At 48.0% G+C, this 24,559-nt stretch overlaps 3 protein-coding genes across 3 annotated transcripts; 2 read left to right on the top strand and 1 right to left on the bottom strand.

Annotated features, from left to right (window-relative positions):
* The first annotated feature begins 73 nt into the window (after window positions 1-73).
* Window positions 74-20,023, top strand: LOC116968403. The gene is made up of 3 exons (XM_033015180.1): window positions 74-425; window positions 1,496-1,830; window positions 19,651-20,023. The coding sequence occupies exons 1-3, from the start codon at window positions 117-119 to the stop codon at window positions 19,967-19,969; spliced, it is 963 nt and encodes a 320-aa protein (XP_032871071.1). The 5' UTR covers window positions 74-116; the 3' UTR covers window positions 19,970-20,023.
* Window positions 5,147-5,512, bottom strand: LOC116968580 (histone H4). The gene has a single exon (XM_033015348.1). The coding sequence runs from the start codon at window positions 5,510-5,512 to the stop codon at window positions 5,201-5,203; it is 312 nt and encodes a 103-aa protein (XP_032871239.1). The 3' UTR covers window positions 5,147-5,200.
* A 747-nt stretch (window positions 20,024-20,770) lies between the features above and the next one.
* On the top strand, window positions 20,771-21,272 carry LOC116968532 (histone H3). The gene has a single exon (XM_033015299.1). It carries the CDS (start codon window positions 20,810-20,812, stop codon window positions 21,218-21,220), a length of 411 nt encoding a protein of 136 aa, XP_032871190.1. The 5' UTR covers window positions 20,771-20,809; the 3' UTR covers window positions 21,221-21,272.
* The last annotated feature ends 3,287 nt before the right edge of the window (window positions 21,273-24,559 follow it).

The following is a 24,559-nucleotide window of genomic DNA, read 5'->3' as shown; positions in this document are numbered from 1 at the left end:
CCTCCTCTCCCCGCCTCGCACTCTCTGCGTATCTCGGGCAGGTCGGGGCGCTGCGTATAAAAAAAGACAGCACCTGTTAGATTATCACTGAGCAGCGACTCGAGTGAAGCAGCATCATGTCTGGTCGAGGGAAAGGAGGCAAAGGATTAGGCAAAGGCGGAGCAAAGAGGCACCGCAAAGTGCTTCGCGATAACATCCAGGGCATCACCAAGCCAGCTATCCGCCGCCTGGCTCGGCGTGGTGGGGTCAAGCGGATCTCGGGTCTGATCTACGAGGAGACCCGCGGGGTGTTGAAGGTTTTCCTGGAGAATGTGATCAGGGACGCGGTCACCTACACCGAGCACGCCAAGCGCAAGACGGTCACTGCCATGGATGTGGTGTACGCTCTGAAACGACAGGGCCGCACTCTCTACGGGTTCGGCGGCTAAATAAATACCGCCTTTATTCCAACACAAAACAAAGGCTCTTTTAAGAGCCGCCCACAACCTCACAGAAAGAGCAGAGACTGGGGAATTAAAGTAGCTGCAGATAGAAATGTGTTTTATTAAACTAGTTATTCCACCACTGAACATAACGGTTTTTAGCTTAATCACCGCGGTCATTAGAATGCAAAGCCGACAGTAAAAGATCATAAACAAGACAAGGCGATGTCAGTTTCCCTTTTACCGATATACCTCATGATTAATGCAGCAACAGGAGGGTCGACTCCAAACCGTTCCCTGGGTAACAGTCGCTTATTTCCAGTCACGAGCAGAGCTGAATTCCGTCTGCACAGGGATCCGGTCTGTAAATCCGCGCCGCATATTCAGTCATGATTTAAGCGAGAAGTTCTGGTGGATTTAATATTAAGTTGACAGAAACTGAATTCATTCAGAATAATAAATAAAAACCCCCCCCCCCCCCCCCCGGCCCCAGACCTTCTGAAACAGCCGCCTGGTGCTGACAAATCTGCAGCCACTCGCAGGGATGGGACACCGTGAGTGACATCTCTGCTCCATCCATTCAGAGGCTGTGGGCCGGCCCTTCACCAACGCTACAAAAGCGGGTCCCAGAGCCGGTTCCGTCATTCAGTAGGTACACAAAATTGCTGGGGAAACTCAGCGGGTGCAGCAGCATCTATGGAGCGAAGGAAATAGGCGACGGTTCGGGCCGAAAACCTTCTTCAGACTGATGGGGGGTGGGAGAAAGAAGGAAAAGGGGAGGAGGGGGAGGAGCCCGAGGACGGGCGGATGGGAGGGTGGGAGGAGACAGCTAGAGGGTTAAGGAAGGGGAGGAGACAGCAAGGGCTAGCAAAATAGGGAGAATTCAATGTTAATGTCATAAGGACGCAAGGTCCCCAGACGGAATATGAGGTGCTGTTCCTCCAATTTCCGCTGTTGCTCACTCTGGCAATGGAGGAGACCCAGGACAGAGAGGTCGGATTGGGAATGGGAGTGGGAGTTGAAGTGCTTCCGTCATTCAGTCCCTGTATTTCACACTGCGCTACCACTGTTGAAGGAGAATGGCCCGGACCAAGCAGACAGCGCGTAAATCGACCGGAGGGAAAGCCCCTCGCAAACAGCTGGCGACCAAAGCGGCGCGGAAGAGCGCTCCAGCCACGGGCGGAGTGAAGAAGCCTCATCGCTACAGGCCCGGCACCGTGGCTCTGAGGGAGATCCGGCGCTACCAGAAATCCACCGAGTTGCTCATCCGCAAACTGCCCTTCCAGCGCCTGGTGCGGGAGATCGCTCAGGACTTCAAGACAGACCTGCGCTTCCAGAGCCCGGCCGTCATGGCCCTGCAGGAGGCCAGCGAGGCTTACCTGGTGGGGCTCTTTGAGGACACCAACCTGTGCGCAATCCACGCCAAACGAGTCACCACCATGCCCAAAGACATCCAGCTGGCCCGCCTCTCCACCAACAACAAACGGCGCTTTTAAGAGCCACTGATCATAGAATCATAGAATCATAGAAAGTAGGTGCGAGAGTAGACCATCAGGTCCGTCGAGCCCGCACCGCCATTCACTCATGGCTGAACACTAAACAGACACATATGATCCTGCAGAAGAAAGAGCTGTGGCTTTCTAATGTCCTTTTACATCAATGTTCTCTTCTTTCTGCGGGCTTTTATCTGAATTCATGCCGCAGAGACTGCTGCTGAATGGAGTCTGACTTCAGTCATTCAAGTGTAACTGGTTTCGATGTAAATGCCAACACGGCTCATAATGGTGTGTACACGACCAGCCCCTGTTCGCTCTGCGCCCCCTTTTCTCACGCGCTCCGGGTTCAAGGACAACAAACGCCTTTATTACGCACTTTCCACGCGCGCCCCTCAGTCGCTGATCAGTCCTTCCACAGACACTGAGTTACACCATCTCCATAATGATGAGGCCGGTTGGAGGGACAAAGGCGGCGACCACATACTCCAACTCCAAGTAACGACCTACACAGCGCTGACGCTGCTAACGGAAATCCTAATGGCTCTGCTCACGCACGGTCTCACTGAAAGTGTTGTGTTGATATTTGGACACCGCATTGATGCAACTGGTTCGATATTTCATTCGCAGGTGATAGTTCTCATTCTGTTTAATTTGATCAAATTAGCCGTCCAAACCCGGTATAATCTAGATGCGAGTACATTCCTGCCCACCTCATTGAAACAGAAACTTCACCCTCGCTTTCTCGTTAGTTTGTCTCAATCTTCATACACCTCTCTCAGTGATCCATCCCTTCAGATTGAATTAACGTAAACAAGATGTGTGTGTGTTTGTTGCTGCTGCTGTTTTAGTTGTGAAGTGCCTCACCCGCTGAGTTTCTCCAGCATTTTTGTCTACCGTCAATACTCTAATGTCGTTTAAGCAAAGAGCGATCTTGTTCCCATAGGATAGCGGTTTAAAATAGTAAGAATGCATTCCTAGGAGTCTCTCACCATGAAACCAATTCACACTCGGTGTGTTTTGTAGGTGGGTCAGAATAGAATAACTGTGGATGCGGGGATCCATTATCATACATAAATGTGTAATTAATTTCTTAAAATCTAAGGTATTGCTGAAAATATATGTTATTTTTGGGCGGGCTTTTCAAATGTCAGTTCTTTTGTGGAGCGACGGTTGTTTTCCTATTGGCGTCTGGTCATTGGAGAACGAGGCAGCTCTACGATTGGCCTATTTCATATTACCAATGAGATGAAGCGCTGCGCCACCAATAGTAAGCGCCCCACCACATTCCTCTCTAGAAGCTATAAGCAGGGCCAGTGCAGGAGAATTTCCACCAAAGATCCTATAGGATCTTTCATTTCCACATTCTCTTTCCGCAGAAGTTTGTGGAAATTGACTGGACGAGGGAAAACCGGAGGCAAAGCCAAGCCAAGGCAAAGCTAAGTCACGCCCGTCCCGAGCTGGACTGCAATTCCCGGTGGACGGTGTTTACAGGCTCCTAGAGAAAAGGCAACTATGGTGAGCGGGTGGGTGCAGGAGCCCCGGTCTATCTGACTGCTCTGCTCGAATATTTGACGGCTGAAACCCTCGAGCTGGCCAGCAACGCGGCCCGGGACAACAAGAAGACCCGCATCATCCCCAGACATCTGCAGCTTGCCGTCCGCAACGACGAGGAGCTCCACAAGCAGCTGGGAGACGTGGCCATTGCTCAAGGCGGGTGCTGCTATGATCTTTGGTGCTGCCTAATATCCAGGCCCAAGAAAAGCAGCGCAACCTCTGGCAGTAAGAGCAAACAAATCAGCGAAACGTCAATCAAACGGCTCTTTTCAGAGTCACCCACCGTGTCTGTCGAAGGGCTGAATACCGGCTGGGGTGGGCGCGGGGTATTTCCGTTCTGTTTATCCGCTGTCGTATGAAACACCCGGACTAACTCACATTCCACGTTACGTCCCTCCAGTTGCCATGAATAAAGCCAACATCTTCCCCACACAAAGCGCGCCGCTTCTATCCGGGTTTCTACACAGTCCGCATTCTCTCCGTCAGATACACGGAGCTTTCTCCCAACCGGGTGCAGTGAGTGGGGAGCTGGGGAATTTCAACAAGGTCGAATGAGGGGACATTTATCAATCCGCAGAGGGAACATTTAATCTACTTTCATTTGTGTGACGACTCCAATTACGTGAAATAACTTAACCGGTCAAACTGCATTTGTGGAGGGAAGGAATAGGCGACATTTCGCCGACACGAATCTGTGACTCCATGTAGCAACGCCTCTCTTCATGACCTAATGCGGGACCCGGAGCTGGGGCGGTTGCCCGGAGCTGATGCTGGGGCTGGCCGTCTCGGAGCGGCGACGGCGTTCCGGCTTTCGGCGGCGGCGACATCACCACGGAGGTCCGTTGGACTGGAGGGCGGCATCTCCGGCCTGGATCGAACGCCTCACCGCAGAGGGAGAACAAGGAGGGAAGAGACGGAGACTAAGACTTTGCCTCCATCACAGTGAGGATGTGCTTGGTGAACTCACTGTGATGGTTGTTTAATTTGTGTTTATTGTATGTTTTGTTTTTATTGGTTCTGTGTATGACTGCAGGCAACACAATTTCGTTCAGACCGTAAGGTCTGAATGACAATAAAGGAATCTAATCTAATGCCACCCAGACTGTTCGACACCAGACCGGAGTTTTGACACCACTCCACAACAGTACAACCGATCACAAATGTAACAAAATGTTCATTTACAGGAACACATTGACTGCTGCAGGATGCAATATAATTAGTTGCAAATCTCATAGAAACATAGAAATTAGGTGCAGGAGTAGGCCATTCGGCCCTTCGAGCCTGCACCGCCATTCAATATGATCATGGCTGATCATCCAACTCAGTATCCCGTACCTGCCTTCTCTCCATACCCTCTGATCCCCTTAGCCACAAGGGCCACATCTAACTCCCTCTTAAATATAGCCAATGAACTGGCCTCGACTACCCTCTGTGGCAGGGAGTTCCAGAGATTCGCCACTCTGTGTGAAAAAAGTTCTCATCTCGGTTTTAAAGGATTTCCCCCTTATCCTTAAGCTGTGACCCCTTGTCCTGAACTTCCCCAACATCGGGAGCAATCTTCCTGCATCTAGCCTGTCCAACCCCTTAAGAATTTTGTAAGTTTTCGGCCCCAGTTAACCTATAACAAATTATAATTAATCAGATCTCGTGGTCACTGCTCCCTCTGTGAGGCTGTGGGCGGCTCTTAGAAGAGCCTTTGTTTTGTGTTGGAATAAAGGGGGTAGTTATTTAGCCGCCGAAGCCGTAGAGAGTGCGGCCCTGTCGTTTCAGAGCGTACACCACATCCATGGCAGTGACCGTCTTGCGCTTGGCGTGCTCGGTGTAGGTGACCGCGTCCCTGATCACATTCTCCAGGAAAACCTTCAGCACCCCGCGGGTCTCCTCGTAGATCAGACCCGAGATCCGCTTGACCCCACCACGCCGAGCCAGGCGGCGGATAGCTGGCTTGGTGATGCCCTGGATGTTATCGCGAAGCACTTTGCGGTGCCGCTTTGCTCCGCCTTTGCCTAATCCTTTGCCTCCTTTCCCTCTGCCAGACATGATGCTGTTTCACTCGAGTCTCTGCTCAGTGACAAGCGGACTGGTGCTGTCTTCTTTTATACGAAGCGCCCCGACCTGCCGGGGAAATGCAGAGAAAGAGGAAGGAGGGGAAAAGGCAGATTCAGAGTGACAGACAGAAAGAGGGACGTCTCTCATCTTCCAGCTCCGCCTTCGGTTTTTTGCAAACGCCCATTTTGCAACAGAAAGACGCCCCACAGACCTAGATTTTGCCGATTGCATTGCACTACTAGCAGAGTCGAGACAAATCCTTAAAGAGGTATCAGCTCTGGAGGAGAATGCATCAAAGGTTGGATTAAAGATCAGCTGCCATAAGACAAAGACCATGCAGACTGGAGACCAGCCGCCAATAGACCAACTGATAATCAATGGGGAACCTGTGGAAAACGCCACAAGATTTACCAGTCTGAGAAGCAACATGTTCACAGTAGATGGAGATGTAGAGATCGACATCAACTCCCGAATTGGTAAAGCTGCATCAGTCTTCAGAAAAATGTAGGCATTATGTTCTAGTAGCGGGATATCCAAGATGCTAAAACTCAAGCTCTTCCAGTCTGTAATCCTCCATACAGCCCTCTCTGCCAGTGAGACATGGAAAATCAATGTGAAGATGAAAAATAAATTGAATGCATTCCAACAACACTGCTTGAGGAAAATCCTGAAGACTAGCTACAGAGACCACATCACAAATGAGGATATCTACTGGGAAACTGCAACAAAGACTCTCAGCCAGGACATAGAGGTACGCAGGATTAAATTTGCAGGACATGTACTCAGAATGTCACCAGATCGTGCATCTAAGATCTCAATGACCTGGCAACCTGATGGAAGAAGAAAAAGAGGCCAATAAAGGCAACTTTTATTGCAACTTTACATAACACTGGTTCATCCACATCTACAGTATTGTGTACCGTTCTAGTCACCACACTACGGGAAGAATGTGGTTGTGGGCAAACCGTTTGAAAAGTCTGCAGCCTTCTGTCGCTCTGAATGTAGAAATATCCTTGTTGGGAAAAACAGAAGCACATTTGGACAGCTAGATCGTTAGGAAATGGCCAAGGGTACACAAATGCGACTCGCTCAGGAAGTCCCTTGGTCAGCATGAACGTTGGAATGAAAGGCCTATTTCCACACTGACTAACAATGATTCCATAATATGCTGCCTGACCCACTGAATCTTTTTATGGTTTTCTATTTTTAGTTCAGATTTCTGGATTTTGCATTTCGTTGTTTTATTTTCAGAGTGTTATATATTAGTCTGCGGGGAGGGAGCAGGGAATATTTTAGTCATGGAGCGATACATTGTGGAAACTGGCCCTTTGGCCCAATTCGCCGACACCGGCCAAAAATGTCCCAGCTACACTAGTCCCACTTGCCTGCGCTTGGTCCATATCCCTCCAAATCTGTCCTATCCATGTATCTGTCTAACTGTTTCTTAAATGAAGGGATAGTCCCAATCTCAACTACCTCCTCTGGCATCTTGCTCCATACATACACTGTGTGAAAAAAATTACCTCTTAGATTCCCATTAAATACCTTCCCCTTCACCTTGAACCTACGTCCTCGGGTCCTCGATTCCCCTACTCTGGGCGAAAGACTCTGTGCATCTACCCAATCTATTCCTCTCATGATTTTGTATAGCGCTATAAGATTTCCTCTCATCCTCCTGCGATCCATGGAATAGAGGCCCAGCCCACCCAACCTCTCCCTAAAGCTCACACCCTCTAGTCCGGGCAACATCCTCGTAAATCTTTTCTGAACCCTTTCAAGCTTGACAATATCTTTCCAATAACATGGTGCCCAGAACTGAACACAATACTCTTATTGCAGTCTCACCTACGTCTTATACAACTGCAATATGACCACCCAACTCCATACTTTGACTGATGAAGGCCAGAGTGCAAAAAGCCTTTTTGTCCACCTGATCTACCTGCCACTCGACCTTCAAGGAATCATGCACCTGTACTCCTAGAACCCTCTGCTCTGCAACACCACCCAGAGGCCTACCATTTACTGTGTAGGTCCTGCCCTTGTTCGACTTCCCAAAATGTAACACCTCACACTTCTCTGTATTAAATTCCATCCATCATTCCTGGCCAATCGATCCAGATCCTGTTGCAATCGTTCACAACCATCTTCACTATCTGCAAAACCACTAACTTTTGTATCATCAGCAAACTTGCTAATCTTGCCGTGTATGTTCTCATCCAAATCCTTGACATAGATGACAAACAACAATGGGCCCAGCACCGTATTCTGAGGCACGTCACTCGCCACAGGCAACCAGTCTGAGAAGCAACCTTCCACTATTACCCTCTGCTTCCTTCCAATGAGCCAATTTGCTATCCATTCAGCTATCTCTCCTTGGATCACATGCGATCTAACCTTCCAGAGCAGCCTATCATGTGGAACCTTGTCGAACGTCTTACTGAAGTGCATGTAAGTACACAACATCTACTGCTCTGCCCTCATCAACCATTTTGGTCATGTCTTCAAAAATTACAATCAGATTTGGGAGACATAACCTCCCAGGTACAAACCATGCCTACTATCGCCTAATCAGCCCCTGCCCATCCAAATGCCTGTATATCCTATCTGTCAGAATACTCTCCAGTAACTAAGCAACTACAGATGTTCAGCTCACCGGACTATAGTTCCCAGCATTTTCCCTGCAGCCTTTTCTTGAAAAGAGGCACAACACTTTTCCACACTCCGTTCTTACGGCACCTGTCCTGTATTGAAGGACGACTCATAAATTTCAACCAGGGCTCCCGCAATTTCCTCTCTAGTTTCCATCAATGTCCTCGGATAGATCTGATCAGGCCCTGGAGATTTGTCTACCTTCAAACACGACAGTATCTTCGGTACTTCTTCGACAGTAACCTGACTGCTCTAGACATTTCCAGTGACTGCTCCAATTCCCTCCGTCCTACTGTCTTTCTCCTCGGTAAATACAGAGAAGAAATACTCTTAGGACCTTGCCCATTTCCTGTGGTTCCACATGTCTCACTCTCCTTCTAGTTGCCCTTTCCCCCCTTATGTATTGATAAAATCTTTTGGGATTGTCCTTAATGCTAACCACCAGAGCCATCTCCTGGCCCCTTTTTGCATTTCTGATTTATTTTTTTAGTTTACTCCTTAGTTCCCAAAACTCCTCCAGGGATCCACTTGATCCCAGCTGCCTATACCTGTCCCATGCATCCTTCGTGTTTTTTACTAACGTCTCAATTTCCCTCGTCAGCCAAGCTTCCTTACACTTGTCTGCTTTGCCCTTCACTCTAACGGGGATGTAAACATCCTGAGCTTTCTTCAGTACACTTTTAAAAACATCCCACTTGGCCGATCTTCCTTTCCCCTCTAACAACCTGCTCCAGTCAACTTGAGCGAGACCTTCTCTCAGACCCTCAAAGTTGGGCTTACCCCAGTTGAGCATTTTAATACTTGGACCCTCTCCGTCCCTATCCATAACTATCTTAAACCTAATCAAACTGTGGTCACTGGTCCCAACAGGTTACTTCACACACACTTCATTAACTTGCCCTTCCCAGTTTTCCCACTTTCCCAATACTAGATCCAGTGTTGCCCTCCCACAATAGCCAATAGTTGCAGGACTAGGCCATTCGGCCCTTTGAGCCACCACATTGACTGTGATCATGGCTGATCATCCACAATCAGTACCCCTTCCCTGCTTTCTCCCCATATCCCTTGACTCCGCTATCTTTAAGAGCTCTATCTCACTCTCTCTTGAAAGCATCCAGAGAATTGGCCTCCACTGCTTTCTGAGGTAGAGAATTACACAGATTCACAACTCTCTGGCTGAAAAGGTTTTTCCTCATCTCTGTTTTAAATGGCCTACCCCTTATTTTTAAACTGTGGCCCCTGATTCTGGACTCCCCCAACATCGGGAACACGTTTCCTGCCTCTAGCGTGTACAATTCCTTAATAACCTGATAGGTTTCAATAAGATCCCCTCTCATCCTTCTGAATTCCAGTGTATACAAACCCAGTCCTTCCATTCTTTCAACATATGACAGTCCCGCCATCCCGGGAATTAACCTCGTGAACCTACGCTGCTCTCCCAAGAATGTCCTTCCTCAAATTTGGGGACCAAAACTGCACACAATACTCCAGGTGTGGTCTCACTAGGGGCCTGTACAAATGTAGAAGGACCTCTTTGCTCCTATACTCAACTCCTCTTGTTATGAAGTCCATTAGCTTTCATCACTGCCTGTTGTACCTGCATGCTTACTTTCAGTGACTGCTGAATAAGGACACCCAGATCTCGGTGTACTTCCCCTTTTCCTAACTTGAGATCATTCAGATAATAATCTGCCTTCGTGGGGTTCTTGCCACCAAAGTGGATAACCTCACATTTATCCACATTAAACTGCATCTGCCATGCATCCGCCCACTCAGGCAACCTGCATCCTCCCCTCAATTAACACTGCCACCCAGCTTTGTGTCATCTGCTAATTTGCTAATGTTACTTTTAATCCCTTCATCTACTAAATCATTAATATATATTGTAAATAGCTGTGGTCCCAGCACCGAGCCTTGCGGTACCCCACTCGTCACTGCCTGCCATTCTGAAAGGGACGCGTTAATCCCCACTTTTTGTTTCCTGTCTGCCAACCAATTTTCTATCCATGTCAGTGCCCTACCCTCAATACCATGTGCTCTAAATAGTCCCACTAGTCTCCTATGTAGGACCTTATCAAAAGCTTTCTGAAAGTCCAGGTACACCACATCCACTGTCTCTCCCTTGTCCATTTTCCTAGTTACATCCTCAAAAAATTCCAGAAGATTAGTCAAGCATGATTTCCCCTTCGTAAATCCATGCTGATTCAGACCGATCCTGTTATTGCTCTCCAAATGTGCCTCTATGTCATAATTTATAATTGACTCCAGCATCCTCCCCACCATCGATGTCAGGCTAACTGGTCTATAATTCCCTGTTTTCTCTCTCCCTCCTTTCGGCAAAAGTGGGATAACATTAGCTACCCTCCAATCCACAGGAACTGATCCTGAATCTATAGAACATTTGAAAATGATCACCAATGCGTCCACAGTTTCCAGAGCCAGTTACCTAAGTACCATGGGATGCAGACCATCAGGCCCTGGGGATTTATTAGCCTTCAGTCCCATCAGTCCTGCCTTATAGTCAACAGGTCTGCCTAATAGTCCAGTCCCATAGTCAACACCATTTCCTGCCTAATGTGAATTTCCCTAATTTCGTCCATCACCCCAGGTCCTCTGGCCACCAGTACATCTGGGAGATTGTTTGTGTCTTCCTTAGTGAAGTACCATGTTCAACTCATCTGCCATTTCCCTGTTCTCCAGTATAAATTCACCTGTTTCTGTCTGCAAGGGACCCAGTTGTCTTAACTAATTATTTCCTCTTCAGGAAAGAAGCTTTTACTATCCTCCTATATATTCCTGGCGAGCTTACCTTCGTACCTCATCTTTTCTCCTCGTATTGCCTTTTTAGTTATCTTCTGTTGCTCTTTAAACATTACCCAATACTCTTGCTTCCTGCTCATCTTTGCTACATTGAACTTCTTCTCTTTTATGTTTATACTGTCCTTGACTTACTTTGTCAGCCACGGTCACCTCTTATTCCCCTCAGATTCTTTCTTCCTCTCTGGAATGAACTGATCCTTCTGAATTATTCCCAGAAATACCATATAACCATATAACAATTACAGCACAGAAACAGGCCATCTCAGCCCTTCAAGTCCGTGCCGAACACTTATTTTCCCCTAGTCCCATCTACCTGCACTCAGACCATAACCCTCCGTTCCTTTCCCATCCATATACCTATCCAATTTATTTTTAAATGATAAAATCGAACCTGCCTCCACCACTTCCACTGGAAGCTCATTCCACACAGCTACCAATCTCTGAGTAAAGAAGTTCCCCCTCGTATTACCCCCAGGGCCGGCCCTAGGCTGATTGGACCGATTTTTCCAAATTGGGCCCCGCGCCAATTTTCTGTATTTCATATGGAAATACAAATTCGCTATGTTAAATAAAGATTTTTTTTAAATTCGCGATACGGATTTTTTTACAAAACGAACATGGATAACAAACAATGTGTTAATTGCTGCTGTAACACTTGCAAACAGGCAGTATTTAGCAAGTAGTCCTCAGTAAATGCGTTATATTGTGTCACTCGATGCCGCCGGAGCAGACCCGGGAGGGGGGGTGGGGGTGGGAGTGGGAGTCTACAGGGCAGCAAGACCCAGCACCGCAGCGAACTCAGCCGTGAGTATTGAACGCTAAACGCCGGGAGCGGGCAGGCGGGTCGTGTGTGAGTGGGGGGTGGGGGAGGTTACACAAAAATGCTGGAGTGTGTGTGTGTGTCTCAATGTGGCTGTGTGTGTCTGTGTCTCTGTGGCTGTGTGTGTGTGTGTCTCTCTCTATCTGCGTGTGTGTCTGCGTGTGTTTCTGTGTGTGTGTGTGTGGGGGGGGGGGGGCGTGGAGAGACGGAGGGGGGATTTTCAGTTTGCAAACCACTCGTTTTCAGTTAAGAGGTGGAAACGATTACTGTCAATACGAGCAGCTCACGGGGCAGAGTCAGAATGAGAAACACTGCTCGGCTCTCACACACACACTCGTGGAGTGAACTGTCGATATAAACGTGGCTGGGGAGAGGAGTGGGGGGGGGGGGGAGAGGGAGAGGGAGAGGAAGAGAGAGAGAATTGGAGAGAGAAGATAGAGGAAGGGGGGAGAGAGATGGGGGGGAGAGAGAGGGGGATATTGGAGGAAGAGAGAGAGAGAGAGAGGAAGGAGGGAGAGTTGGAGAGAGAGGGGGGGAGAGAGAGAGAGGGGGTGCAGAGAAGGGGGCAGGAGAGAGAGAGTTCTCCCTTCTGCTTCACCACCACTGTTGGCTGCCCTTTGTGAGGTCATTGGAGACCAAAACCAGTTACCCTTTAGATCTCCCTCTCTCTACCTCCTTCCCCCTCCCCTTGCCTCCTTCTTTAGAGAGGGGGGGGGAGGATGAGGGAAGGAAGGGGGGTGAGGGCGGAGGGGAGAGAGTAGTGTGCCTTGCTTGGTGGAGAAGAGTCCCTGCATCCCCCCCCCCCCCCCCCCCTCTATGGAGCGAAGGAAATATGCAACGTTACGGGTCGAAACCCTTCTTTAGACCCGGCCCGAAACGTTGGCTATTTCCTTCGCTCCATAGATGCTGCCTCACACCCGCTCCCGCTGAGTTTCTCCAGCATTTTTGTCTACCTTCGATTTTCCAGCATCTAGTTAATTCTTAGACGTTTTGCGGTGATGGCTGCATCTGCGGTTCCTTTCTGTTGGGGGGGGGGGAAGAGTCCTGGCCCGTGGCGGCTCCTGATAAGTGATGTGTTCCCTCCGCGGGTGCTGCCTTGCCCGCTGAGTTCCTCCAGCACTCTTTGTTTTTTGTTTGGCTCTGAAGTTGAAGGTGGACCCCCCTGTGTCTACCTTCAACTCCCCGTCTGTGGTGGCTCAGCGGGACGAGCAGGGGCTCTGGGGAGAGGGTTGCGGTTCTGGTCGAGACCCTTCTTCAGACAATCACAGATACTCTCACCGACGAGAGTTCAGTTCAGTCTAAAGAGGGGTCTTTTCTCCAGAGTCGCTGCGCGTAACCTCAATTGATCCCTTGTTCGCGCTGACACATGAGTAAGCTCCACCGCCCGCTGTGATGTTATCCATCACCCGCTGACCCACTCCGCTCTATGATCTTTGCTCTTGAGCTGGTCCCCTCACTGTTCAGGCGGAGAGCACTGCCAGAGGTGAGCGGGCCGGCAGAAGGCGTTGAGATGGCGGTCGGTTCCGCAGTCCGGTGATGGAGGCCACTCATAGCCACGCGAGCTGCTTCTCTCCCCGGCCACAATGCGATGCCGCCCGGAGCGCCGCGGTAGCGGTGAGTGAGTGTTACTGGCATGAACCCGACCCTCTCCTTCTCATCGCTCCTTCCCTCCTCGCAACTTTACCCCTGGCTAGACTCCCCACACGCTGTGAAAGGAACTCTCCCCGAATTGCCATGTTACTCACGACACGTGACTCAATCATAATTATTTATTTATATATTTCTACGAAAATGTTTCCCAATTGGGCCCCGCACTTCCTAAGGCCGGCCCTGATTACCCCTAAACTTCTGCCCCTTAATTCTCAAGTCATGTCCTCTTGTTTGAATCTTCCCTACTCTCAATGGGAAAAGCTTATCCACGTCAACTCTGTCTAACCCTCTCATCATTTTAAAGACCTCTATCAAGTCCCCCCTTAACCTTCTGCGCACCAAAGAATAAAGACCTAACTTGTTCAACCTTTCTCTGTAACTTACTTGCTGAAACCCAGGCAACATTCTAGTAAATCTCCTCTGTACTCTCTCTAATTTGTTGACATCCTTCGTATAATTAGGCGACCAAAATTGTACACCATACTCCAGAATTGGCCTCACGAATGCCTTGTACAATTTTAACATTACATCCCAACTTCTATTCTCAATGCTCTGATTTATAAAGGCTAGCATACCAAAAGCTTTCTTTACCACCCCATCTACATGAGATTCCACCTTCAGGGAACTATGCACAGTTAGTCCTAGATCCCTCTGTTCAACTGCATTCCTAAATTCGCTACCATTTACCATGTACGTCCTATTTTGATTTGTCCTGCCAAGATGTAGCACCTCACACTTATCAGCATTAAACACCATCTGCCGTCTTTCAGCCCACTCTTCCAAATGGCCTAAATCTCTCTGTAGTCTTTGAAAATCTACTTCATTATCCACAACACCACCTATCTTAGTATCATCTGCATACTTACTAATGCAATTTACCACACCATCATCCAGATCATTGATGTATATGACAAACAACAGTGGACCCAACACAGATCCCTGAGACACCCCACTAGTCACCGGCCTCCAACCTGACAGTTATCCACCATTACTCTCTGGTATCTCCCATTCAGCCACTGTCGAATCCATCTTGCTACTCCACTATTAATACCCAACAATTGAACCTTCTTAACCACCTTCCATGTGGAACCTTGTCAAAGGCCTTATGTGTTTCATGTGTTTCATAACCTCATATACTTGCAACAGGATGTTCCTCAGTTTCCTTTGTTGCAAGGAAAACAAGAAAATCCTCTCCAATTTCTCCCCATGGCTAAAGTCCTCCAGTCTAAGCAACATTCTGCTGAATCTCCAGCAAAACCACATCCTTCCTACAATCTGGTGACGTTTACTGTTCAGCCAAAATGCAACACTGTGCACTTGCGTTCAATACCATCATCCTTTCCAAGCTGGTTATGAAACTCATGGAATTGGGTCTCTGCGCATCCCTCTGCATTTGGATCCTCGACTTCCTCATCCACAGACCACAATCTGTTCGAATTGGCAGAAACACTTCATCCTCAGTGATAATCAGTATGGGAGCACCTCAAAGCTGCGTGCTCAGCCACCTGCTCTATACTCATGACTGTGTAGCTGGACATAGTGCAAACTCAATTTTCAAGTTCGCTGACAACACCACCGTTGTGGGTTGAATTACAGATGGTGATGAGTCAGAGTATAAAAGTGAGATTGAGGGACTGACCATATGTTGCTGGCACAACAACCTGGCTCTCAATATCAGCAAAACGAAAGAACTGATTGTGGACTTTGGAAGAGGAAGGTTGACCACCCACAATCCTGTTTACATCAATGGGACTATGGTGGAGAGAGTCAAAAACTTCAAATTCCTGGTCGTGCAGATTTCCGACGATCTTTCCTGGACCCAGCACACTGATGCAATCATATAGAAAGCACATCAGCGCCTCTACTTCCTGAGAACATTACGGAGATTTCAGTCTTTACAGCTCCTGGACGTTCACGTTGCCGAACCAGGCCACAATGCACCAGTCAGTATGCTCTCTACTGTGCACCTGTAGAAGTTCAAGAGAATCCTCTTTGACATGTTTGTTCTTTTATTTCTGAGTTTTTGTTATATTATTTATTATGATTCTATATTCTGTTGAGCTGCAGCACATAAGAATTTCATTGTTTTATCTGGGACACATGACAATAAAACACTCTTGACTTGATTAAGTTCCATTTGCCATTACTTGGGCCTCTGTCACAGCTAATTTAGACCCAGCGTCAATCTTAGATAACTTTATTCACTGTCCACGATACCGCTAATTTGTCATCCGTTATTGCGGGATTAACCTGCATTAAGCAGGATGACAAATTAGGCACGTAAGGCTGCTGGCCCTGACCGCATCCCCGGGCGCGTCCGCAGGGCCTGTGCTGCGCAGCTGACAGACTGACATCTTCTACCTGTCACTTGCCCAAGCAGTTGTCCCCACGTGCCTTAAAACCACCTCCATCGTGCCGGTGCCAAAACACTCCACTGCGGCAAGCCTCAACGACTTCCGCCCAGTTGCACTTACTCCCATCATCACCAAGTGCTTCGATAGGCTGGTCCTGGCACACCTCAAAGGCTGCCTACCCCCCACATTGGATCCCTATCAGTTTGCCTACCGCAAGAACAGGAGTACGGAGGATGCCATCTCAACGGCACTTCACTCCGCCCTCTCCCACCTCGATAACAGAGGCACTTACGTAAGAATGCTGTTCATCGATTACAGCTCAGCATTCAACACCACCTGCAACTGGATATTGGACTTTCTAACCAACAGACACCAGTCTCTTAGGGTAGACAAGCACACGTCCTCAACCCTCACCCTGAACACCGGCGTTCCACAGGGCTGTGTGCTGAGCCCCCCCCTGGACACTCCTTCCACCAGGAAAAAAAATAATTGCATTACTATGACTATGCACGTAAATATATTTATTTATTGCTTATATACTATGTCGCTCTTCTAGGGAGATGCTAACTGCATTTCGTTGTCTCTGTACTGTACACTGCACAATGACAATAAAGTTTGAATCTAAATCTGAATCCGTTAACTTGCTAACCATGACAATTGTAGAATCATCCAAATGATGGACATAGATGATAAACAACAGTGGACACAGGTGCAATAATAATTATAATAACCATCTATTGTGGTTCACAACTTTTGAGGTTGTAATGTTTAATAGCCTGATGGCTGTAGGGAGGTTGCTGTTATTGAACCTGGTTGTTACAGTTCTCAGGCTCCTGTACCTTCTTCCCGATGGCAGTGGTGAGATGTGTGTGTGGGCAGAATGGTGTGGGACTTTGATGATTTTGGCTGCCTTTTTGAGGTAGCGACTACGATAGATCCCTTCGATGATGGGGAGGTCATAGTCAGTGATGGCCTGGGCAGTGTTTATGCTACCACCCCTCCCTCTCTACCCACCTCCCTCTAGAGATTGAAGAGGGAGGCTGAAGAGTAGGAGGAATGAGTGCTGGGGGATGAGGAAAAATAAGTCGCGCCTGCGTAGCTGGGGGCTATGAGTGAGTGGTGCAATATTGCGTTGGGGGAACGGCTTGCGTTGGGAGAACTGGGGAGTGGTGGGACCTTGCGTTGTGGGAGCAGACCCAATGGGTCTGTACTTGGTCTAGTGACAATTAAACGTTCTTGAGTCTTGAGAGCCCTCGGTCGGTGGGAGCGCTGCGAGCAGGCTGCCTGACAGCAGCGTATTCGTTATTTCAACTTTGTTTTGTTTTTTTTGGTGTGTCTAAATGTTAGTTAGGTGTCTCTTGGTGGGTCTTGTGTAGGGAGTGGTGGAGGGAAGGGGGGGGGGAAACAGGGAGGAACCGTTTTCGGTCGCCTCCTCGACTTCCTTACCTGCTAATGATTCCCACTCACGCTGCTGTCAATGATTTACCACCATTGCCCCTCAGGCTCACTTTGCACGGAATCACCGCTCACTTTCTCAATAAATTTCCCTTTTATTTTATCTCACCAGAATGTTTACTCTTTACACGATTCTGACTGGCTGCATCTCTCGCCACTTACTTTGTTCTTTATCTCTTTCATTAATTTTTCGCTGATCTTTTTCATTGCTACTGCCTTGGAAACAAGATTTTATTTTGTTCAAGTTTCCGTCTTGAGAAAACAGTTTCTATTTTGCTTCCCCAGTTGCAGATTTTACACCAAAATGTCCCCATGAAGCCAGGAAACAATGTGAGAGTCATGTTTTTTAACTTCTCCAGTGCCTTTACCACCATCCGGCCTGCACTGCTAGGCAGCAAACTGACGATGATATGGGTGGATGCTCCATTAGTGTCCTGGCTCACCAACTACCTGACTGGATGACCACAATGTCAGGCTACAGAACTGTATCTCGGACATGGTAGTGAGCAACACGAGGGGCTCACATGGGGACAGTCCTCTCTCCCTTCCTGTTCAACATCTACACCACGGACTTCAGATATAACTCGGACTCCTGCCACCTGCAGAAGTTTTCGGATGACTCTACAATTGTGGGCAGCATTAGTGAGGAGAGGGAAGCTGAATACAGAGGTGTTTTCAACAACTTTGTTGGGTGGTGTGGATTGAATCACCCGATTTTCTAGCAAACGGCGGTAGCCAGTGCCAACTTCTTCACTGTTGTGTGTTGGGACAGCAGGGCGAAGGCCGCAGACGCCAACAGGATTAACAAACTCATCAGGAAGGCTAGCTCCGACCTGGGGGCAAAGTTGGATTCATAAGAGGTCGTCTTGGAGGGGAGGATGCTACAAACAAATGTAGGTCCCTTGCAGTCAGAAATAGGTGAATTGATCATGGGGAACAAGGACATGGCAGACCAATTGAATAACTACTTTGGTTCTGTCTTCAATAAGGAAGACATAAATAATCTGCCGGAAATAGCAGGGTACCATGGGTCAAATGAGATGGAGGAACTGAGTGAAATCCAGGTTAGCTGGGAAGTGGTGTTAGGTAAATTGAATGGATTAAAGGTTGATAAATCCCCAGGGCCAGATAGGCTGCATCCCAGAGAACTTAAGGAAGTAGCCCCAGAAATAGTAGACTTCAGGAAGTCTAGGGGCGGCATGCACACCCCCATCCATGGTATGTTAGCATTCATAGCAAAAGGATTTGAGTATAGGAGCAGGGAGGTTCTACTGCAGTTGTCCATGGTTTTGGTGAGACCACACCTGGAGTATTGCGTACAGTTTTGGTCTCCAAATCTGAGGAAAGACATTCTTGCCATAGAGGCAGTACAGAGAAGGTTCACCAGACTTCCCTGGAAAGAAATACTGGAGAGACTCAGCTTGTACTCGCTAGAATTTAGAAGATTGAGGGGGAGTCTTATAGAAACTTACAAAATTCTTAATGGGTTGGACAGGCTTGATGCAGGAAAATTGTTCTTCCTGTATCTTATAGAAACTTACAAAATTCTTAAGTCTTATAGAAACTTACAAAATTCTTAAGTGGTTGGACAGGCTAGATGCAGGAAAATTGTTCTCGATGTTGGGGAAGTCCAGAACAAGGGATCACAGTTTAAGGATAAGGGGGAAATCTTTTAGTACCGAGATCAGAAAAACTGGAATCTCTGGAATCTCTGGAATCCTCTGCCACAGAAGGTAGTTGAGGCCAGTTCATTGGCTATATTTAAGAGGGAGTTAGATGTGGCCCTTGTGGCTAAAGGGATCAGGCGGTATGGAGAGAAGGCAGGTACTGGATACTGAGTTGGATGACAGCCATTTTCTATGTTTCTATGTATGACCGGGCTAAACCTCACTCGGACTGGGCATACGTTTGGCTTCAAGCTGAGTTCAAAGCCGTTTCCTTGTCAGTGAGACAATAACACTGACAAAATCCCCGCCTCAGAGCCCATGCATCAACTCAGTAATATTGCCAAATCATCCGTGTTAAAAGCTGCTGAACGCTGTGGGGTGGGCGATATCGGCAGAGGGAACGGGCTCCGAGGATGAACCGGAAGGAGACAAATTAATTTGACAACGATAATATCACTGACTGACTTTTACCACGGAATGTCTGTCTGAAAGTTTGGCCGGAGCGCTAAATTTCGGGTGGTTTGTGGGCAAACCGTTTGAAAAATGTTTTCAGGAATCTGGGGCGTGGAGCTGGAATATGAGAGGAAACTGTCTGTCACTTTGTCTCCTCCTCTCCCCGTCTCGCACTCTCTGCGTATCTCGGGCAGGTCGGGGCGCTGCGTATAAAAAGAGACAGCTCCAGTTAGATTATCACTGAGCAGGACTCGAGTGAAGCAGCATCATGTCTGGTCGAGGGAAAGGAGGCAAAGGATTAGGCAAAGGCGGAGCGAAGCGGCACCGCAAAGTGCTTCGCGATAACATCCAGGGCATCACCAAGCCAGCTATCCGCCGCCTGGCTCGGCGTGGTGGGGTCAAGCGGATCTCGGGTCTGATCTACGAGGAGACCCGCGGGGTGTTGAAGGTTTTCCTGGAGAATGTGATCAGGGACGCGGTCACCTACACCGAGCACGCCAAGCGCAAGACGGTCACTGCCATGGATGTGGTGTACGCTCTGAAACGACAGGGCCGCACTCTCTACGGCTTCGGCGGCTAAATAACTACCCCCTTTATTCCAACACAAAACAAAGGCTCTTTTAAGAGCCGCCCACAACCTCACAGAAAGAGCAGAGTCTAGGTCATTCGAGTAGATGCAGATTGCAATGTGTTTTATTAAACTAGTTATTCCACCACTGAACATAACAGTTTTAAACTTTATCACCGCGGTCATTAGAATGCAAAGCCGACAGTAAAAGATCATAAACAAGACAAGGCGATGTCAGTTTCCCTTTTACCGATATACCTCATGATTAATGCAGCAACAGGAGGGTCGACTCCAACCCGTTCCCTGGGTAACAGTCGCTTATTTCCAGTCACGAGCAGAGCTGAATTCCGTCTGCACAGGGATCCGGTCTGTAAATCCGCGCCGCATATTCAGTCATGATTTAAGCGAGAAGTTAAAGTGGATTTGATATTAAGTTGAAAGAAACTGAATTCCTTCAGAATAATAAATAAAATACATCCCTCGGTTCTCGTCTGAAATGAAATTGGCTTGCAATTTGAAATTCAACCCGCAACCAATGATACTGCAGTCCGTGCTGTCTGTTTGGCCGAGCTTCCCCCACCCCACCCGCCGATCACAAATCTCTGTATTCCCCTCCCCCCCTCCCCCCCCCCCCCCCCCCCCCCCCCCCGGCCTCAGACCTTCTGAAACAGCCGCCTGGTGCTGACAAACCTGCAGGCACTCGCAGGGATGGGACACCGTGAGTGACATCTCTGCTCCATCCATTCAGAGGCTGTGGGCCGGCCCTTCACCAACGATACAAAAGCGGGTCCCAGAGCCGGCTCCGTCATTCAGTCCCTGTATTTCACACTGCGCTACCACTGTTGAAGGAGAATGGCCCGGACTAAGCAGACAGCGCGTAAATCGACCGGAGGGAAAGCTCCTCGCAAACAGCTGGCGACCAAAGCGGCGCGGAAGAGCGCTCCAGCCACGGGCGGAGTGAAGAAGCCTCATCGCTACAGGCCCGGCACCGTGGCTCTGAGGGAGATCCGGCGCTACCAGAAATCCACCGAGTTGCTCATCCGCAAACTGCCCTTCCAGCGCCTGGTGCGGGAGATCGCTCAGGACTTCAAGACAGATCTGCGCTTCCAGAGCTCGGCCGTCATGGCCTTGCAGGAGGCCAGCGAGGCTTACCTGGTGGGGCTCTTTGAGGACACCAACCTGTGCGCAATCCACGCCAAGCGAGTCACCATCATGCCCAAAGACATCCAGCTGGCCCGCCGCATCCGCGGGGAGCGCGCCTAAACTCCACCTCTCCACCAACAACAAACGGCTCTTTTAAGAGCCACTAATCCGGCAGAAGAAAGAGCTGTGGCTTTCTAATGTCCTTTTACATCAATGTTCTCTTCTTTCTGCGGGCTTTTATCTGAATTGATGCCGCAGAGACTGCTGCTGAGTGCTGACTTCAGTCATTCAAGTGGAACTGGTTTCGATGTAAATGCCAACACGGCTCATAATGGTGTGTACACGACCAGCCCCTGTTCGCTCTGCGCCCCCTTTTCTCACGCGCTCCGGGTTCAAGGACAACAAACGCCTTTATTACGCACTTTCCACGCGCGCCCCTCAGTCGCTGATCAGTCCTTCCACAGACGCTGAGTTACACCATCTCCATAATGATGAGGCCGGTTGGAGGGACAAAGGCGGCGACCACATACTCCAACTCCAAGTAACGACCCACACAGCGCTGACGCTGCTAACGGAAATCCCAATGGCTCTGCTCACGCACGGTCTCACGGAAAGTGTTGTGTTGATATTTGGACACCGCATTGATGCAACTGGTTCGATATTTCATTCGCAGGCGATAGTTCTCATTCTGTTTAATTTGATCAAATTAGCCGTCCAAACCTGGTATAATCTAGATGCGAGTACATTCCTGCCCACCTCATTGAAACAGAAACTTCACCCTCGCCTTTCTCGTTAGTTTGTCTCAATCTTCATACACTTCTCTCAGTGATCCATCCCATCAGATTGAATTAACGTAAACAAGATGTTTGTGTGTTTGTTGCTGCTGCTGTTTTAGTTGTGAAGTGCCTCACCCGCTGAGTTTCGCCAGCATTTTTGTCTACCGTCAATACTCTAATGTCGTTTAAGCAAAGAGCGATCTTGTTCCCATAGGTTAGCGGTTTAAAATAGTAAGAATGCATTCCTACGAGTCTCTCACCATGAAACTAATTCACACTCGGTGTGTTTTGTAGGTGGGTCAGCATAGAATAACTGTGGATGCGGGGATCCATTATCATACATAAATGTGTAATTAATTTCTTAAAATCTAAGGTATTGCTGAAAATATATGTTATTTTTGAGCGGGCTTTTCAAATGTCAGTTCTTTTGTGGAGCGACGGTTGTTTATCTTATTGGCGTCTGGTCATTGGAGAACGAGGCAGCTCTACGATTGGCCTATTTCATGTTACCAATGAGTTGAAGCGCTGCGCCACCAATGGTAAGCGCCCCACCACATTCCTCTCTAGAAGCTATAAGCAGGGCCAGTGCAGGGATGGATGGGCTGGGACTTTATACTTTGCAGCATTGAAGGCTAAACAGTGACCTTTTTGATGTATACAAGAAACTGATGGGCAGGATAAACTGAATGAAGTTTTTTTTTCCCCCCAGGGTAGAGTATTCAAAAAATCAAAGGCACACGATGAAAGTGAGATGGAATAAATTTAAGAGAAACCTCAAGGGCAACACTTTTATTCAGAGTGTTGTCCACATCTGGAATGAGATTCCAGAAGAATCTATAGGAGTGGATACAATTATGACATTGGACAGATACAAGGCCAGGAAGGTTTTAGAGGGATATGGGCCAAAAGTAGGTAAAAGAGACTAGCCCAATATGTCAACTTAGTTGGTATGGACAAGGTTTCCATGCTGTACAGCTCTATCACTTTATGACTTGTATTTCATACAATGACAGATGACTGGCACTCACTGTGTGAATTAAAAAGATTTAGGTTTATTATTGTCACGTGTACCAACAGGAAACAATAAAACTTCCCTGCACTGTACTGCAAGGAGACAGGCCTGGAAAACACACTATTTGACCATCACACCGCACAATAATGTAATGACATGGACCTCACACTTCCCTGTGGGGCAACAGATTTCCAACACCAACCCCTCGTGTACAGATAAAGACAGGAACATCCCCTGCACTACACTGTGAAGTCACAGCCCAGTACAGACCACACAGCCTGTGGTCTGAGAGATTTGCACCAGCCACTCCCAACACTGTAAGGGCACAGACCTGCACAAACCATCTCAGAACTGCATGGAGACTGCCCAGTACAGCTCCAGCACTGACAGCAGGGAGATGGACAAAGGGAAACTCAGTTCAAGACCAAGCTCAGGGACCTGGGTCTCTGCACATCCATATGCAACTGTATCAAATTCCTTGGCATGCATATATCTGAAGATCTGTCCTGGCCCCAGCACATTGATGCAATCATAAAGAAAGTGCATCAATGTTTCTACTTCTAAGACTGGGGAAATTCAGTATGCCAACAAATACGTTATTTAATTTCTATAATTGCATCATGGCCTGGTTCAGCAACTTGAACGACCAGAATCAAAGATGATTGGACAAATGGATGAACACTGCCCAGTCCATAGACACAAAAAGCTGGAGCAACTCAGTGGTACAGGCAGGATTTCTGGAGAGGGTGACGTTTCAAGTCAAGACCCTTCTTCAGGCTGGTTAGGGAAAAGGGAAACAAGCGATATGGAAAGGTAAAGAACAATGAATGAAAGATATGCAAAATAGAAGCAATGATAAAAGAAACAGGCCATTCTTAGCTGAGAAGCTAGTGCGTCTTGTGTGGGGGAGGGATAGAGCGAGAGAGAATGCCGGGGCTTTCTAAAGTGAGAAACATAGAAAAAGGTGCAGGACTAGGCCATTCTGCTCTTCGAGCCAGCACCACCATTCATTATGATCACGGCTGATCATCTAAAATCAGTACCCAGTTTCGTTTTTTTCCCCCATATCCCTTAATTATTTCAGCCCTACGAGCAAAATCTAACTCTCTCTTGAAAACATCCAAAAAAGTGGAGATACAGTGTCTACCCTCCAGTACAAGGAACTGATCCAGTCGAGTGAAAATTGGAAAATGATCACCAATGCATCCATGATTTCTGGGGTACACCTCCTTGAGTACGCTGGGATGTCGACCATCAGGCCCTGGGGATTTATTTGCCTCCAGTCCCAACGGTTTACTAACACCATTTCTTGACTAATGTGACTTAGTTTCAGTTCCTTCCTCTCATTAAATCCTCGGTCCCCTAGTATTTCTGGGAGATTGTTTGTGTCTTCCATAGTGACGACAGAACTAAATAACTCATTTAACTGTTCTGTCATTTCCTTGTTTCTCCATTATAAATTCATCTGTCTCTGCTTATAAGGGACCTACATTTGTGTTCACTAATCTGATACTATTTACATATCTAAAAAGCTTTTACAGTCCGTTTTTATATTCCCGCAAGCTTTCATTCATGCTCTTTTTCCACCCTTTTAATTAACCCGAGCGAGAAAGAAAACCGGGAATTACAGACCAGGTTCGGTGTTGGGGCCGCAACTGTTTACCATATATA

Source organism: Amblyraja radiata, chromosome 45, assembly GCF_010909765.2.
Source record: "Amblyraja radiata isolate CabotCenter1 chromosome 45, sAmbRad1.1.pri, whole genome shotgun sequence".
In the NCBI taxonomy this organism is placed as follows: domain Eukaryota; kingdom Metazoa; phylum Chordata; class Chondrichthyes; order Rajiformes; family Rajidae; genus Amblyraja; species Amblyraja radiata.
The sequence above is the reverse complement of the archived record's forward strand: the minus strand, read 5'-3'. Positions and strand labels throughout refer to the sequence as shown.

What these genes read in the sequence shown, in the direction of transcription:
- LOC116968403 (XM_033015180.1), top strand. Translation starts at nt 117, where the DNA reads ATGTCTGGTCGAGGGAAAGGAGGCAAAGGATTAGGCAAAGGCGGAGCA. An exon ending in CTCTCTACGGGTTCGGCGGC is followed by an intron (nt 426 to 1,495) that starts TAAATAAATACC and finishes TACCACTGTTGA; the next exon opens with AGGAGAATGGCCCGGACCAA. An exon ending in CTCTTTGAGGACACCAACCT is followed by an intron (nt 1,831 to 19,650) that starts GTGCGCAATCCA and finishes ACTCGAGTGAAG; the next exon opens with CAGCATCATGTCTGGTCGAG.
- LOC116968580 (XM_033015348.1), bottom strand. Translation starts at nt 5,512, where the DNA reads ATGTCTGGCAGAGGGAAAGGAGGCAAAGGATTAGGCAAAGGCGGAGCA.
- LOC116968532 (XM_033015299.1), top strand. Translation starts at nt 20,810, where the DNA reads ATGGCCCGGACTAAGCAGACAGCGCGTAAATCGACCGGAGGGAAAGCT.